Genomic DNA, 17,132 nt, shown 5'->3' with positions numbered 1-17,132 from the left:
CAGGTGCTAGAATCGAGTTTTGTCTTTCATTTGCAACAGGTTCAGTGGCTTTTTTAATCACTGAAAAAATCTCCCCCACTTCTACATCGATGAAAGTTATCTTATCTGTTGCTGACAAAACCCTCTTTTGAATACCACAGCATTTTTTTGCCAATAATTTAGTATTTGCTATTTTTCCAGAGACTTTGTGCAAAATATGTTTTTCTTTTCCTGTTACTGTAATCTGAAGGGTTGTGGTAGATTTTCTGTAATGTTTCAGTAATGTTTTGGTTTGTTTTGTTGTTTGTTTTTTTTTTTTTAAATGAGGTGACGTATACATGCTTTCACAAAAGCTGACACTGAAAAATGTTATTCTTGGAAACCTGCCTGTCCATGTTTCCTCTTTAGCTGGCACTCACAAATGTGTTTCTCTCTGTCTCTCTCCCTCCTCTATTCTCTTTGTTTTCCTGCTATTAGGAAGGGGGCAAGCAACAAATCAGAGAAACAGCCACGCACCAGCTCAACCCAGAGCGTTATGTTCACACTTTTAAAGATTTGTCTAATTTCTCAGGATCTATAAACATTTCCTATCGCTACTTAGCTGGCACACCTTTGCCAAGGAAAAGTAAGTAACTGCAATCTGAATGTTATGAAATGAGGCAATTTAAAAACAGGTGAAATCCATATAGTCCCTCTGGTATTTCTAGGCAAGACGAGCTGAGTTAAGCAGTGACAATCTCAAAAAAGTTAGTGGGACAGTTATCTCTGCACAGGCAGTTCTAGAGTAGATGCAAGTCCAGACCTAGCAGTGATTGCTCCACAGCCTGGTTACCGTCTGACCAAATGGCTGACTTGCAGACAGCCTGCAAGCAGCCCCCGGATGGTCTGTGTGAGCATACTTCTATGGATGCCCCCCTAGGCAAGATGATGATGATGATTTAGAAAGCAGAAGCAAGGCATATATGCTGGTGGTTTTCTGTAACAACTCTCTGAGACCATCCTGTCAATCTCTGTCTGTATAACCAGTAAATCCAATCTTAAATATGCTTGGGATCCCACAGGTACAGCCTTCAGGTTCCCTATTCTGCCAGCCCAGCAGCTGCAAATGGAACTCCTTGTTCCTTTAGCTGTGATAATAAGGGATGTGAATTGTGCTATTATGGGGAAAGTAAAGAAGGATTCTTCTCAGAGCTATCTGCAGATGCACTATTTAGTTACTCTGATTTCAGACGAAAAATCAAGTTCAAGACTTTCCTCTAGAAGTGAAATATGGCCATTCCTAGCCTTTAGACAGGTGTCCTTTGTGTTCCAAATCAATCATTTCTCAAAGCTCAGAAGCTGAAAAACAGAAGGTAAAATAAAATAGTTTGCTATTTGTAGAAAGCTATAAAGTTTGTTAAAATTAGATTTGAAAAATTTGGGGCTCTGTAGGCAGTGTAAATGACTTCTGGGATTGTACTTCACTGTACAACTGCTTTTTGAGCAGACTTAAGCCTCGAGGGAAACACTGAGTCACTATATCAAAAGCAGTCTTTTACAAAACATCATATTTTAAGAAAGCTGGGGTAGGTTCAACTGAAGTACACCCTGTCAATTATAAAGTCTTAAAATGTTTTACATCAGAAGTTAGAAAAATAAAGATGTATTAGCAAATATCTGAAAAAAACCCTGATTTCGAATGCTGGTAAAAATGCAATGGCAGTGACTACAAAATGGCAGAGATGAAAATTCTTCCCTTATAATTAAAATACATCTCTTTCTAGAAAGATATAACAACATTAAAAATTATTTGTACAAGCAAGAAGAGAAAAAAGTTATCTTTTACTTTAAAATAATATCTAAATTGCATTTTGCAAGAAGGAGTTCCTTGTAAAATGCTCAATGAGTCCTGAAAAAGACTTAGACAAAGAACTAGCAAGGAAAAACTGGACAAATTCAGCTAAAGAAAGAACATGCTGAAAATAAATTATCCATGCAAAATCCATAACACTGTGCAGTTGTGTATAGAAGTTGTTAGACTTTTAGAGGGTTTAAAATTATAAGAGTTTGGTAATTAGTCTATGTATCATATTTTTGTGCTGCATTTGGTAGTTCTTAGCTTTAAAAATACTGTGTGAGTAATCGCCTCATAAACCCCTTTCTTTAGCAGATTTTAAACCCTTATAATTTTCTGTGTGGTTTCATCTACCAGGTGTATACATACACATTGCTCTCACATCTGACCATGACATGCTATTCCTTGCAGTTAACAAGCAAATGTTTAACACAATAGTCTCCATATGTCTATTTGCTTGCAATACATTGCTTCTTTACAAAAAGGCAATAAAGGTCCTTTATTGCATGCAATTTAAGTTCACATACCAAATTTCTCACTCTTCACCGTTCACAAGATTTATTTCATATAAGCAGAGCTCTGGAGAGCAGCTTTCTGACAAAATTGTTTCCAATATCAAATACCCAGTTTTTGTTCAAATTGTCTTTTGCACAGGGTATCTTACAATTGGACTATCCTCTGTAAAACGGAAAAAGGGAAATTATTTACTTGAGACCATCAAGTCCATATTTGAACAGTCAAGCTATGAAGAACTCAAAGAAATCGCAGTGGTAGTACAACTGGCAGATTTTGACTCAACCTGGTGTGAAGGGGTCGTCCAGGATATTTCACAGAAATTTGCACATCATATAATTGCAGGCAGATTAATAGTTATTCACGTCCCTGAGGATTATTATCCTGTACTGGATGGCCTCAAAAGAAATTACAATGACCCAGAGGACCGTGTGAAGTTTCGATCAAAACAAAATGTAGATTACGCTTTCCTTCTAAACTTTTGTGCTAATCTTTCTGACTATTATGTGATGCTAGAAGATGATGTTCGCTGCTCAAAGAATTTTTTGACTGCTGTTAAGAAAGTAATTACCTCACGAGAAGGATCCTACTGGGTGACTTTGGAATTCTCCAAACTGGGATACATTGGAAAGCTTTATCATTCTCATGACCTCCCACGCCTGGCTCACTTTCTGTTGATGTTTTACCAAGAAATGCCTTGCGATTGGCTGCTCATCCACTTTCGCGGGCTGTTAGCTCAAAAGGAAGTGATACGTTTTAAGCCATCTTTGTTCCAGCACATGGGATACTACTCATCTTACAAAGGAGCTGAAAACAAGTTAAAGGATGATGATTTTGAAGAGGAATCATTTGATATCCCTGACAACCCACCTGCAAACTTGCACACCAACATGAATGTATTTGAAAACTATGAGGCAAGCAAGGCTTACAGCAGCATTGATGAGTATTTCTGGGGCAAAGCTCCTTCTAGTGGAGACTTCTATGGAATCGTATTTGAAAAGCCCATTAAAATCAGTAAAATTAAAGTTGTCACTGGAACTGAAGATCGGCAAAATGATATTTTACATCATGGAGCCCTGGAAGTAGGAGAAAAGATTGTAGGCAATAAAAAAGGGAGACAATGTACAACTTACTTGAGACTAGGGGAGTTCAAAAATGGGAATTTTGAAATAACTGATGTAGAGCACAAAGTTCTGTTTGATATTAACTGCATGAGAATACTTGTTACCAAAAGTCAAAAAGAATGGCTGATCATTAGGAGCATTAGCGTCTGGACTTCTCAAACACCAAATCAGTAAAGCAAAGCCACCTGAGCAGGTACAAAGTGCACACAATCATCTGGGTTCCGACTGGTGACATTCCCCAGAAAAACTGACACTTACAACTCTTCACTAAAGACGTAGGAAATCTGGGGAAATCACAAAACAAGTAAAGCAATTTATTTTTTACTAGTTTGGTCAGGCAATATACAAACATTTATTTGCTGAAAATTTTGAATTTTATAGGAGATCTTTAAACTCTTTTTTTATTATTATTTCTCTGGAAGAGAGATCTTTTGGACCATACAGAACAAAAAAAAACCATCCTATAATTGCCAAAAGGTTTAAATCTATGATCAGTATGTTGTGAAAAAAGACTGAATCGCACCTTATGCACATAAAAATTTAAAATTTTATGATAGTATGCATTTGTATTGTAGTTGGTGATATGTTTCTTCTACAGGCAGTTGTGACAAGGAAATCTGTCCTGAAACTGGCAGTTTCCTTCTGAGCACTGTAAGAAAATAGTGTGGCTAATCATTGCAACTTCTTTTCAAAAGGGAATGTATGTAAAATTATAAATCTGACATGAAAATTATGTAAAAAAAGAGATAATTGCATCTGTTATTCTGTCTTAACAAATATCCTTTGTTCTTTTTTCTGGGTCCTTTCACTGAAATTATCAGTACTTGGATTCTATATTACTTAGGGGACCAATCTACTCTCCTTACTTGAACAAAATGTCTCACAGTAAGCAAGGTTTCTGCTCGAGTACTGATGTCAATATCAAACCCAAGCAACTCAAGGGCACCACTGTTCTCTTAGACAGTCATCTTAACAGATCCCAGATGCAACATTTTTTGTTCCTTCATGATGTGTAGAACTCTCCCTGAGAAATTTGCATATAGCTGAATACTACAGCATGCTTTTAGCATAACAGAAGACTCTTATGTCTTCCATATATACACGTCCAGTTTAAGTATGATACAAATACAAACTGTACTAGGTTAATCAATTGGAGGTCAATGTAAGCTCCAGTCTGCTCTGAGTGATTTATAGTCAATAGAAGAGACATAAAATGAGGAATCCTTATTCAATGAGAAATTAATATGGTCCTAAATTAGTTTTTTGGGGGGTTGGGGTTTTTTTTTGCAGTTTTCTAGTTCTAATCATGTTAGTCTTGTAGACATCTTCCTACTGTCTCTGATAGGCATATTTCCTGTGAGAATATTTTGTCTGACTTTAGACAAAAATCAGAAAAGTTCTCTCAGTCTGCATGACTTCAGTGTCAGTTCTGGGCTTCTAGTGCATCACACAGGGAGGCTGTATAGCATATGATTTATACTATATGCATACATTCAGACTAGCAGGATCTGTGGGTTTTATTCTTCTAAGAAATTCTTGAGATATCTCAGTAGACACACTAAAAATACATGAGTAGCAAATGCGACACAGATGAACATTTTATTGTCAGTCTCATGAGTACTATGGTTATCATCTGATTGCATTTATGATTTTTCAGTTAAACCTGGAAGGCAAGAAATTTGAAGAATGCCTGCACTGACCAAGAATGAATTAATGACTGTATGAGTACATCCAAACCTAACATGGCTATTTCAGAAGAGTAAATTATTTTAAAAAACTACACAAACATCAATGCAATTGCTTTTCCTGGTTCATAAACCTGTATAAATTCAGGTCCAGGTCTGTCAAATCCAGTACAAAGGAGAGGTAGGTTGTCAAATAAATCTTCTGATATATGTTTCTACATAATTCAGAAAAGCATCTTTTTCTCAAAGAAAGTCTTGTTTTTTAATATTGATCTTCCATGTTTATAAAATAATTACTTTATAATTAATTATTGGTCAATCCCCATTTCTTTAAATAAGTTGTCATTCTTCTATTTTTCCTTTCATAGAATCACAGAACAGTTTGGGTTTGAAAGGACCTTAAAGATCACCTATTTCCAACCACCCTGCCATGGGCAGGGACATCTTCCACTAGACCAGATTGCTCAGAACCCCATCCAACTTGGCCTTGAACACTGCCAGGGATGGGGCATCCACAGCTTCTCTGGGCAACCTGTTCCAGTGCTTCACCATCCCCACGGTAAAGAATTTCTTCTTTAATCTAAACCTACTCTCCTTTCAGTTTGAAGCCTGTCACTACATGTCCTTGTTAAAAGTCCTTCTTGAACTTTATTGTAAGTACCCTTTAGGTACTGGAAGGCGGCTATAAGGTCTCCCAGGAGCCTTCTCTTCTCCATCCGAACAACCCAAACTCTCTTAGCCTTTCCTCCAGCTGCAGCCCTCTGATCATCTTTGTGGCCCTCCTCTGGACTCATTTGATCATTAACTTGTACTTCATTCACTTTCCTTGATCCTTAACTATTAGTGTCGAAGCAAACATAACTAGGTTAACCAGAAACATTATCTTTACTTTTATTCAGAAGTGTAGTATGTCTGAAGCAATCTTCTAAATTAGAAGACAATTAGAAGACACCAAGATTTCAAATGTTCTTGTAGTCAAAACCATACACAATATGAATGACTAGTAAAAATTAAACATTCTCAACATAAACCTTAGGAATTTAAATGGTATTTTTTAATTACGAGCCTAACAAAACTGCTTTCCTTTTCAAAAAAGCAGAAGTGATGAGACTTGCCTTGGTATAAAGGCTTAGCAGTGAGAACTCTCATCTGGTTGTTACCAATCTTAGAAGGTCAAACCCACAGATGCCCTCAGAGAAAGCTTTCCTTGGCTGTGGATAGTGGTATGTGCTAGGAATGAGAGGCATGCACCACTCTTATTGTTGAAATCGAGTTGATTTGGAAAAATAATTAACAATACATTTATTCCAGAAGAGATTAGAATACAGTTCTGCAAGCTAATGTTTAGTGTTTTGAACACTCACCGTAGTGCATCCAGCTTCTCCTTCACTGAATGCATATTTTATCCAACTCAATCACATTAAAAAGGCTGCCAGATTTAAAAAAAAATTTAAAAAAAGTGAAAAGAAGCCATGAAATCAATGATAACTGGTTTTCAGACAGATTTCAAATACATATGTTTGAAAATATGTTTTTTTCTTTGTATGCTAGGAAAAGTGATTGCTTTCTGAAAGGAAAATATTTAATCAGACATATCTTTACTAATACTTCTTAAAGTTTGAATTTTCTTCTTTTCACTGATTATCACTGTTATAAAGCTCAGTTCATTGGTGTATACAGTTGGTTCTCTTAGTGTGTATTTCCTGGCTTCATTTGTGGCCATCAATATTTTCATAGCAAAATGTGAATACTGAAAATATTTCACTGTGATCTGCACAGTGATGGATCTGTTCTTAACTCACATACATGCATTGTTCCTACTAGAGTTTGGGATTCCTCATTGTGTAATGTCCTTGGGCCTTTTTTTTTTCTTTTCTTAACTAAAAGCCAGTTTGTCTTCTACCTTTCTGCACACAGGTATGTCCACACATCCTTCTGACATAAGAATTCTTGGGAAGTAAACTACTCACTGTGAATTAAAAGAAGAAATGAGCCCTTAGTTTACTGCAGAATAAACAAACCAGGAGAAAACAATTTTCAGGCAAACCAGGTTTAGAATATTTAAGATGTGTACTATGATAAACGTGATTCACTAAGGTGCTCTATGAATGTGTTATTTTTAGATCAATCTTCTAACATGATGCTCTGTTTTACTCTCTGCTCAGTATTCTCTTGTGTTAGACCCTAATGTTTTTGCTTTTATAAAGGGATGTTGGGAACTTGTTTGTTATTGAATTTTTAAAAGCTAAATAAACAACAAACATGACACCTTATAAAAGATTTCATTTTGGAAACTTATTAAGGGAAAAAGCCCCATGTTTAACTGTCTTAAAAACCACAGATGACACCAGCTTTCATTGTGAAGCATTTCGGAGAATCTAATGGAAATGGTAGCTCTTACTACTCTCAAGTTAAATTTGCAGTTTTGCTAAGTAGCATTTAAATAAATATTAAATTATAAGTACTAATGCAGATCATGTGTCATGAGCTCCAGTGTCATATTCTCAAATGGTAAAGTATATTATTTTGTAAAAACAAGTGAAAATGCAGATATAATTAAAATAAATTAGATGATCTTGATTTCGTGTGCTGTATACAAAGACAAATTGATTGGATTACCTCCACCGCTCCACCAGTTTTTAAGATAAAGTAAGCAAGGGGCTTAATCTTTGTCCTTTACTCATTAGTCCTTGGAGATGAAAATTATAGAATTCCTACTGCCTGTATTGGAAGCTGGATCATAGAAGACTGAAAGTGTGATTTTGCAAAATAATTATATATATATATACATTAAAATATTTGTCTTATCTTTTTCATTTTAGTTTTAGCCATTCTGGAAGACTGAAATGAAAATAGTCTTCAGAAAAATGTCTTTTGGTATCTTCAGATGGCATCTCCCAAGATCTTGTCTCGTTTACCAGTTTTGTCACAGCAAGTACATTCTGTGTCACCTAAGTCTTCATGCCCTTAAGCAGAACAGTCAGTCATGTAGACCAAGCCCATATTACTGCTTTTGTTGTAAAAGAAAGGAAGAACATGTCCGGTCAGTGTACAACAGTTGTCTAAGATCTGATTCCTTCTAATCTATCTAATTCCTTGCTTGATCTAAAGCATTATTTATTTCATGTTAGTTTAACAATGAAATTAAGTACAGAGAAAGATTAATTGCAATAACATTTCCATGATAGTAGTTTGCTGTTAAACTCCAATTCAAAGAAATTGAATTGGCATCTGAACAGATACTAGACTATTTTTCAGCCACATTTCTAGATGTTTTTCAACTGTTATGCTACTTACTACCAGTTCTCAAATAAAATTCCACTTTGTCCCAATAGCTGTAAAAAAGATTCTTAAAATCTCATATAGATATTGAAAGTACTAAAACCTTTGCAAGCCCTTTGCTGGGCTTATATAATAGTTTCACATTTAACAAGTAAGGCTGTACATCAAAAGCTGATGCTCACTTCCTCTGTTCAAACTGTTAAATACCTGCCTTCCTTCTCTTTTGCTATTTACCCATTAATGTTGGTTTTACTTTTGCCAGTTCAGGAAAACCTACCTGACAGCCATGGAAACCTCGGGCCGTGAATTCTCAGTCTCAAAGGTACTGTGTTTGTACTTTATGAAATGTTCCCATTTCTTAACAGACAGGTACTATTTTTTTGAAAACCAGCACAAGCGGTGTATGGTTTCTTGGACCCTCCCCTGATGTTATTAGAGTGGATTTTCTTCCTACATAACTGCATCAAGCAAAGATACTAAAATAGACATTACCAGGAAAAAAGAAGCCTGCTATGCAAAAAACATACTTTTAATTTTTAAAACCAGGTTTAAAGGTTTCTTTGTGATCAGGCTTCATCTGTCCTGAGAAATTTAAGTAAAAAATATGAAAATACCATATTTGCAAGGTAAGGTTCAGTAAATATTATGTGTGTGCATTTCTGCTTATGATTGTACTTAAATTATTTTTTAAAGGTGGTTGTTTGTCAGAGTATTATCATTGTATTAACCCTTTTACAACAAAAAGGCAGCCATGACGGCCTCCAGAACTGCTCCTTTTTTTGCTGTCTCAAAAAAAAAAGAATAGATTCAGCATTCAAAAGCATTGCCTTGAGCGTTCACACTGATGTGGAACACAAAGAACAATATAGGCCGTGGGTCCAGCTTGCTGTACTGCAACTCTGGAATACTTATGTCTATCAGAGTTGGGGAGGAAATATCACAAGGAGCAGGTCCTATCCCTGCCAGAGTATATGTAATATTTTTAAAAATAAATGTAAGATATGAAAAGACCTTTTGACTTAATGACCTTCTCTTTAACCACAGTATCATTCAGTCTTCTTTTAATTGTAGATACCATAGTTCCATTTATGTAACTTGGGCCAAATGTACATATAACCTAAAAGGAAAAAGCGTATTTAAAGGACTTCCTCAAATATAATTCACTGTGTTCTGATAACCTAGATTTAGAGTTGCTGCTCAAACTGAAGTCTAGAGCAACAATTTAAAGTGTTCTGAGTTTTTTCTTTAGTATACCTTGCACCACTAAGAACAGAGATCTGAGATCTGAGCAGAGATCTTTGCTGCTACTGAAAGTCTCTTCCTTTGTGCTGATGCCGCTTGGGATGTTTCAGCTCATTTGCAACTTTAGAATCTATTTTAATTTCATGTTACACTTTCACCAGCACACACAGACATTCCCTTGTTCTCTCTTTAATTTCAATACTGAATAAATGAACATCATCTTGGGTGAATATTGCCAAACCACTTTCACCTCCATTCAGGAGACTGGGACTGTTACTGTCATTTATTTCTCAGAATTACTTCCTGCATTTGGCCATTGTTCACTACATTTAAATGCCACATCTGCTGAGAAGACAATAAGCGTGCCATAATGAGACATCCTTTTAAGAGTTTCTCATTAATTTTTTTTCTGTGTAACTCTAAGGGTCCACTATCTGATTGTGTCAAAAGTATATGCATACCATTTTACCTCCATGAAAATCTCATAAAGCAAACTGGTTTTGTTAATTGCTCCTGCAAATGGTTCCTGGCAGCAGTCTGGATTTGCATTTGCAAAATGAGCTGAATTTCTCTCTTCCACGGAGCTGAATAACAACTTTCAAGGAAGAAAAAAAAAAAAAGCCCCAAACAGGTATTCTCTCTAGTGGTTGTCTGCTACCTTTCAAAGATGCAATTTCTTCCCTAGGTTTCCTCCCTTCTCTTCCTCAAAATTGTGTATTAAAATCAACAGGTGGTCCTCCTCCTTTACAATACCTCAACTCTCTCTCATCTGCATACTCATATTTTGATTTTGGAAAGGGGTAATTTAGATTATGCAGAAACTCTTGCATTTGGGGCATAAATGACACAAGGCAGCCAACAAATTTTTTGAGACATCCATTTTTTTTTTTAAGCATTCAAAGTGCAATATAAAATATATTCACTGAAAGGGGAAAAATGTTTACTCAAGCATATTTGTGTTAACTGCTACTCGCGTAAAACCAAACAAACAAAAAATCAGGTAAGGCTATTAGGTGAGTAACTGTGGCATGTGCATATGTAAGTATGTTAATAAAACAGTTGGAAAACCCCACATCTACAGCTGGCTTCTGCACCAAAGACTTGAAACTCTCTGGCTAAGTAGAGAAACCATTCTGTGATCAAAGGAGTGTGTCAGAAATAATTTGAACATTAACTTTTGTACAGTTAATTACTCTTTCTTCTGATACTAAGCCAATTCCATAGAATATAATCTCTTGGGTAATATCTTTTGCCAAGCTGTTGCATATATTTTGTAAACAGATGTTACTTTTCATGAATATTGATTATAATTAATATATTTACCTTGAGCACAAACTATTGATAATTTTTTTTTCTTCTCTTGTTCTATTTTCTCTTTTAAACTGAGGAAATATATTTTTTCTTTTCAATAGCTTTAACATAAACATTATAGAAGAAGGGAATAGGAATCACATGTGTAACTGGTATGAAACTGGATCCAAACCGTTTTACTAATATCATATTTGAGAAAAGGTATCTAAGTCATAAAAGTATATTTAAGCACTTATGTGTTCTAAAGAAATACTGGAATATCTTTGTTTCAGAATTTGTGAGGGAAAAAAATGCACAACTAAGTCCATACTATTGAAAAAATTCCCTTTCCCAAACTTTCATTTCTACTGCCAGCAGCAAGGCATCACATTTGTTTAGTTCTGCTTCATGAAACCCAGTTTCCTTGTATCACAAATTTCCGTCATGTCCACAAAATCAAGTCAGACCCCCTTTAGGTTTATATGCATTTATTTGAACAATCGTTTATCTTTGTAGGTTTATTAAAGACTGAACATCTATCTTACACTGTTCTAAAGAAAAAAATATTGCAAATTTCTGGTCAATGTGTCTCATTGTTATGATAATTTGTGGCTAGTATTTGTTTTTATTTATTTATTTTCATAGACATAGATTTTCTGAGGAGTGGAGGGAAAAAAAATCGGTTGCATTTCTGTATCATCTATTTCTGTCATCACCTTCTTCATATCCAGATTTTGCTACTCACTTGCTCACTGCAGGCAAACACACAGTGAAAACACAAATAAACAGAAAGGCATTGTAAGCGATAGGTTTCTGGTAGAGAGGAGAGCATGAGAGAGAGTTAGAAGCTGTCTTAGCTATTTAAAGTTCAGTACAAGGAAAGCTAAAGAACATTTTCTTCTGCTGCCCTGCCTTTTGACTGTGACATTTCTTCCATTTCACGTGCCTCTGTGGATATGTGATATGAAGCTCACCCCACTTAGTTGGAACTTTTCTATTAACTTTGCACTACTTTACTATACCACTTCAGATATAAATCATTTGTCATGTAAGCCAGCTTGCTTCTGGTCAACCTACACCATGTGGTGTCAGTGTACCCTCTAGCTGTCTATGTGGTTTTAAATCTGGGATAAATTACTAACCCAGTAAACATTTTTGCAGATGTTTGGGAGCTGTCTGCTCCTGCTGAGGTTGCAAATTGGAGCCAAACTTGGCATGCTACATCATCTAGAGGAGTGGTTGGGCGTTATTGCACCATAGGCCCCTGACTTGCATCCAGTCAGCCAACAGCTGTAGCAGTTTAAAACTTATCACTGGTCAGCTTTGCTGGTGTTCTCCTCCCCTCACTTTGCTTAAATTTACAGACCTACCAGGGGAGGTGGTGGAAGAGAAGAGGTCAGCAAAGCTAGTGTTCAATGTGGTACCTTTGCACAAACTTACTTCCATCAGTATTTTAAATATTCTGAGAGGTTGAGGACCTGGAATGTCAGAGGCATTACCCCACGCTGCTCTCTACTCCTGCCTAGCTGGCAGAAGTTGTGGCAGGGACCTGGTTGCATGAAGCATTCAGCTGGTCCTTAAAACACCTCTTTTGGGTTTTCCTATATTTCCTTCCCTATACAAAACTATTTTTTTGCCATTATTTGTGCAGCTATCATGTTTTAAGGAAGCAAGTTTTTTTTTTTAATAGTAAAATAATAAAGATATTTAGGAAATAAAAGAAAAGAAATCTAAAAACTTTTTAACTCTAAAGTTTCTCAAATTAATCAAAAACAATAGGTCAAATCCAGTAAAAATTAGAGGACATTTCTCTTTTTTTCTTTTTAATTTAGCTTTGTTTAGAGGTGGGGTTTTGGGGGTTTTTTAGTTGGATTTTTTCGGTTGGTTGGTTGAGTTTTTTTCCTCTCACATTTATTTGTTTGCAGAGGCAACTAAAACTAGAACAGCAAATCTTTCCTACTCCTTCTTCCCAGTTTACACAGATTTAGAACTTTTTTAATATTTACCCACATGGAAACATCCACCATCTGGTGAGCATACTTTGGTCAGGCGTTCTGCTCCCAGTAGTCAAGACATCTTGGAAAAGCTCCTAGTCCTTAAAAAAAAACCAACATAAAGCAAACCTTTGCCTGTGCCAGGATAGTTTGTGGGCCAGATGCTTATCTGAATTACCCTTGTGTAAATAACTACTTCTAATACTAATGAAAAAGTAAAAGTTCTACCTAGGGTTTCATGGGTTTTTCCTTTTTTATTTTCTCTTCTTCAATTTAACATGGTAATTAAATAGACTGAGATTATAAAAATAGCCTCAAAAGTCTTTTAAGGGTAAAAGGATCTTTAGTTTAACTTGGAATAAGAAACCAGAGGCTTAAAGTTACTTCTCTCTCACAAAAGCAAGTGCTAAAGCAGATTTCCCAAGAAACTGAACTTTTGAATCTCAGGGTTGGAATGTAGAGCCTCCTTCCTATTTCCTCATCTCAATATGAGCTATAGAAAAACATCTTTCTTCCAAAACAGCCTTTACACCAAAGGATAAAATTCATAATTTCATAAATGGGGTGTACATGTACTAGAATGCTGATGGGAACTTCTCCTTCTTGTCCCATTGTTCTAAAACCCTACATTCAGTAGATTAACTGCCTTCACTGCACTTGCATTAATAGACTCAGTTTTCAGGTTTCAGTCTTTAATGACATAAAATTTTACGATTAGGAAGTATTTCTGCTCTTTCTTTTTGCTTCACTTCACTGCAGTTTTCAGACAAAAATGTGAGAGATACAAAGAAACAATCAGGAAAAGTGTTTATAGCCTTCAGGAGAATTGTTCATTTTTTTATTCCTTTTGTTGGAAAACAGATATTTTCTCCCATATGGCACCTCAAACAGAGTTTTTGGCACTTAGGGTGCTATTTGCAACGTATTCCTAAGTGCTAATGAACCTTTGTTTCTCCTCAGCTGCTTCTATTTTTTAGTTCTCTCTAATGTCTAAACAATCACTATTTGTTATGAACCTGAGGTAATTTTTTTGGTTTGTTTTTTTTTTTCCCCTTTTTCAGCTGTACTGGAATTCAGATGAGGACATCCTAACAGCTTTGCTTTGAAGGATTTTTTATTTACTTATTCATTTTTAATCAGAATGGGAACTATTTGTAAAAAACAGTTCATCTAATAAATTTAACTTTTTTTTCCTCTCTTTTACTACCACAAAAGAAAGGATACAGAAAGAAGTGGGGCTAAATTGCTAGAACACTGTTACAGAAGGGCATTTTTCTTTTGGAATGCCCTGCCATGCTGTGGATGCCACCTAATAAGGAAAAGCAGGGAAATTACTTTAGCTCACACTATTCCTTGAACCTGAGGGTAGCAATTCTATTGCTGCTGAAAAGATACTAGATGTAAGAAGGGGACAGTCAGTAAAAAAGCAAAAAATGACTCAGATGTTTCTAGTGCTCGCAAAATATTCTATAATTTGAAATATTCCAAACAATCCAAAGATCACTGAAATCCAAAGGACTGTATGCCTTCATTTCAACAGGTCTTTGATCACATTCTAATTTAGAAATTAACTCTAATCATCAAACTAGTCTTAGTGATGGCACTTTGAAACAACTGCCATGAAAACAAAGCACTGCTGATATTGATGTTTTTTAAGAAATTTTATTCAGTTACACAAAATTTAATTAAAATAGTTACCACTATTTCCTCTAAACTGAAAATAGTGTTTTAGTGGTGCTGCCCTACTTCTGTCCTGTCTTTTCCCCCCCTCTGTAAACTGTGCTGGTACCCAGTGAATTGGATAGTGAATGAAAAAAAAAGAATATAATATGCATTATAATCAAGTAAGAAATAAAAACTTTGGTGTTAGTTCAGTCACCATTTTGACATATTTGCACTTCTACTGGCACAGCTCAGGGATTGGAGCCAACATGATTCTGTTAGATGGAAAGAAGACCCTGTGATGTTAATGATTAAGCAGTTGTCTGTAGCCCCAGAGATATTTCTAATCCCTTTGCTTTAGTGTCTGTATTAGCACATCTAATAATCTTCTTATTGTTTCAGATCTAAAGACCTAAAAATGATAAATCAAGAAAGAGAAAGAAAAAAGCATTAATCCGAGCAGATGAAATAAAGCAGAGAAATACTAAGAGTTACCAAGAGCAAAAAGTAAAACTATTTCAGAGCCACAAGCTGGGCCCAGATCTCCATGTGTTCTCATTGCTCAGCTGCAAATATATTGTTCTGATTTTTCTTCTTCTTTGGTCTCCTACAATTCTACATAAAATGTAATCTCATGGCCGTAAAAAAAGCCCCTCAAAAATAGTCATTGTCTATTAGCTTATCTAACTTTAAAAGCAATTCCTACAAATAAATTTTCTTTAATTTGTCTCCCACTGCATTTTTGCTAAGTATTGATATAGACAAAGATTTTCAACACTGCAAAATCATATTGATTTAACTTCAGCTTAAAATCCATAAATTAGGACTTCTTTGAATACCAGATGTGTATTTTAAGTCTCCGTAACAAAAGAGGTGAATGTTGTTGCTAGCAGAGTGGTAAAGATAACTGAGTATAAACCAGGAGCTTTATGAATAATAAAGAAATTATTAAAAATCAAAATCAGAAAACCTAAAAATAATCTTCTGGTTGTATTAAAAAAGTTTACAAATTAGAGTTTATAACTCTATCAATTCTTTCCCAAAATTCATAGGCATATGCATATTTTTAATATATTGTAACAGCATAAATGTAAATAAATATGCATGCATCTCATTGATAATTGTCAAATGAGGTTGCAGGAAATAGGCACTGACACTACTGCAAGACCTTGGAGTTGTCCCAGTTTCTGTGTTTAGAAGTCTACCTCTAGCATATCCCACAGTTCCCACTACTGTGTGAAGGTTCCTGCTTCACCCAAGACACTCAAGTGTGAGAGCAGAAGACAACTGTGGAGGCAGACTTCATTGCCAGTAAACAAGTTTCATAGTGAGAGCATGCAGATTCAGGGCACTCACTGTGGAAGGAATGTTGTGGGAATAAACAAAGAGGAGTTATGTTTTGGCATAGTTGTAAATCTAGGGATAGAAAACAGAAGACTAATTTAATTGCCTTGTATAATTTTCTAATGTAATTTCCACAATCACTTGATTTTTTTTTAAGATTGAAAAAGACATTTGGAATTGCATGGTTTCATAAAATAATATTTTTTGTTTGCAAGATGAAAAGGAGCTTTCAGCTTTAGAAATAATAATATCAGAAAAATTCTGTTATAGCATGGGAGAGGGATTCTAAGGGTGGAAAGGATAGAACTATGTCAATCCTTTCCATTTCATACAGGTCTGGGCACATAAGTTATGACTTTTAGTAAAGTAATTTTAAAAAAATGACAAGGGTGAGAAAAAAAAGCTTCTTGTGCAGCCAGGCCTTTTAGAAGGCAAGTAGAGACTGAGAGATGTCAGAGAGTCATAGCATAGACCAGTATCAGATGGATTCAGGAGGGCAGGATAAAATAGAGAAAATAGAGATGAAGAATAAAATTTGCACGCATGAATAATATCACGTAAAGAAGCCAACAATTCAGACAAAATGATATTTGCCATTCATTGTTGTGTTTTGGTTTATTTTGGTTTAGTTCTGGATTAGAAAACAGTGAATTCTAACAGCACCTATGAAATTAGATTTGGAGACACCAAATCTCTACTAGTGTTAAGCAAAGGCTTTCAGTGTGAAGGCTGGGTTCTGAGTTACATGCATCTTCAAGGGCCTGAAGCTGAGTTCGGTTCAGAAGATGTTTTGAAATGAAGCTGGTCTATGTGGGTGTTATCTGTCTACTGAATTTATTTGATTAAAAGGTCTTTTTTCTTTTTTTAATTAAGGTTTTTTTATATAGCTGTTTCAGATTTGTGTAAAACTATCAGAGATTTTGTACTCACAATAGCTAACATTTGTAATTCTTCTTGGTTTAAATTAAAAATTAGGAAAACTAAAGAGAACCTAGTGAAAAAAATAATAAGTAACTTTTCATCATTTTCAAATGAATTTCACTTGATTCTGGTTATATAAATTGTCATAATAGGTGGGAAAACTTTGTAAGTGTTGTAATTGTTTGTAGTCTTCAGAAGTATTGATGTTCAGTACCATTTTAGGTATTTGTTATTCGAGACATCTGAAATCCAAGGTTAATCA

General features: G+C 35.3%; 1 protein-coding gene across 4 annotated transcripts in view; it reads left to right on the top strand.

Annotated features, from left to right (window-relative positions):
* Positions 1-4,721, top strand: part of MGAT4C (MGAT4 family member C) — a 344,696-nt gene extending 339,975 nt beyond the window's left edge. For all 4 annotated transcript variants that reach the window (XM_017804501.1, XM_017804500.1, XM_017804499.1 and 1 more), the window contains 2 exons: positions 457-604; positions 2,468-4,721. In XM_017804501.1, coding sequence (XP_017659990.1) covers positions 457-604; positions 2,468-3,624 — 1,305 coding nt within the window. In that variant the 3' untranslated portion in view covers positions 3,625-4,721. The remainder of the gene's footprint in view (positions 1-456; positions 605-2,467) is intronic.
* Positions 4,722-17,132: the final 12,411 nt, after the last annotated feature.

The sequence above is a fragment of the Lepidothrix coronata genome, unplaced genomic scaffold (genome assembly GCF_001604755.1).
Source record: "Lepidothrix coronata isolate B3197 unplaced genomic scaffold, Lepidothrix_coronata-1.0 Scaffold9, whole genome shotgun sequence".
Taxonomy (NCBI): domain Eukaryota; kingdom Metazoa; phylum Chordata; class Aves; order Passeriformes; family Pipridae; genus Lepidothrix; species Lepidothrix coronata.
The sequence above is the reverse complement of the archived record's forward strand: the minus strand, read 5'-3'. Positions and strand labels throughout refer to the sequence as shown.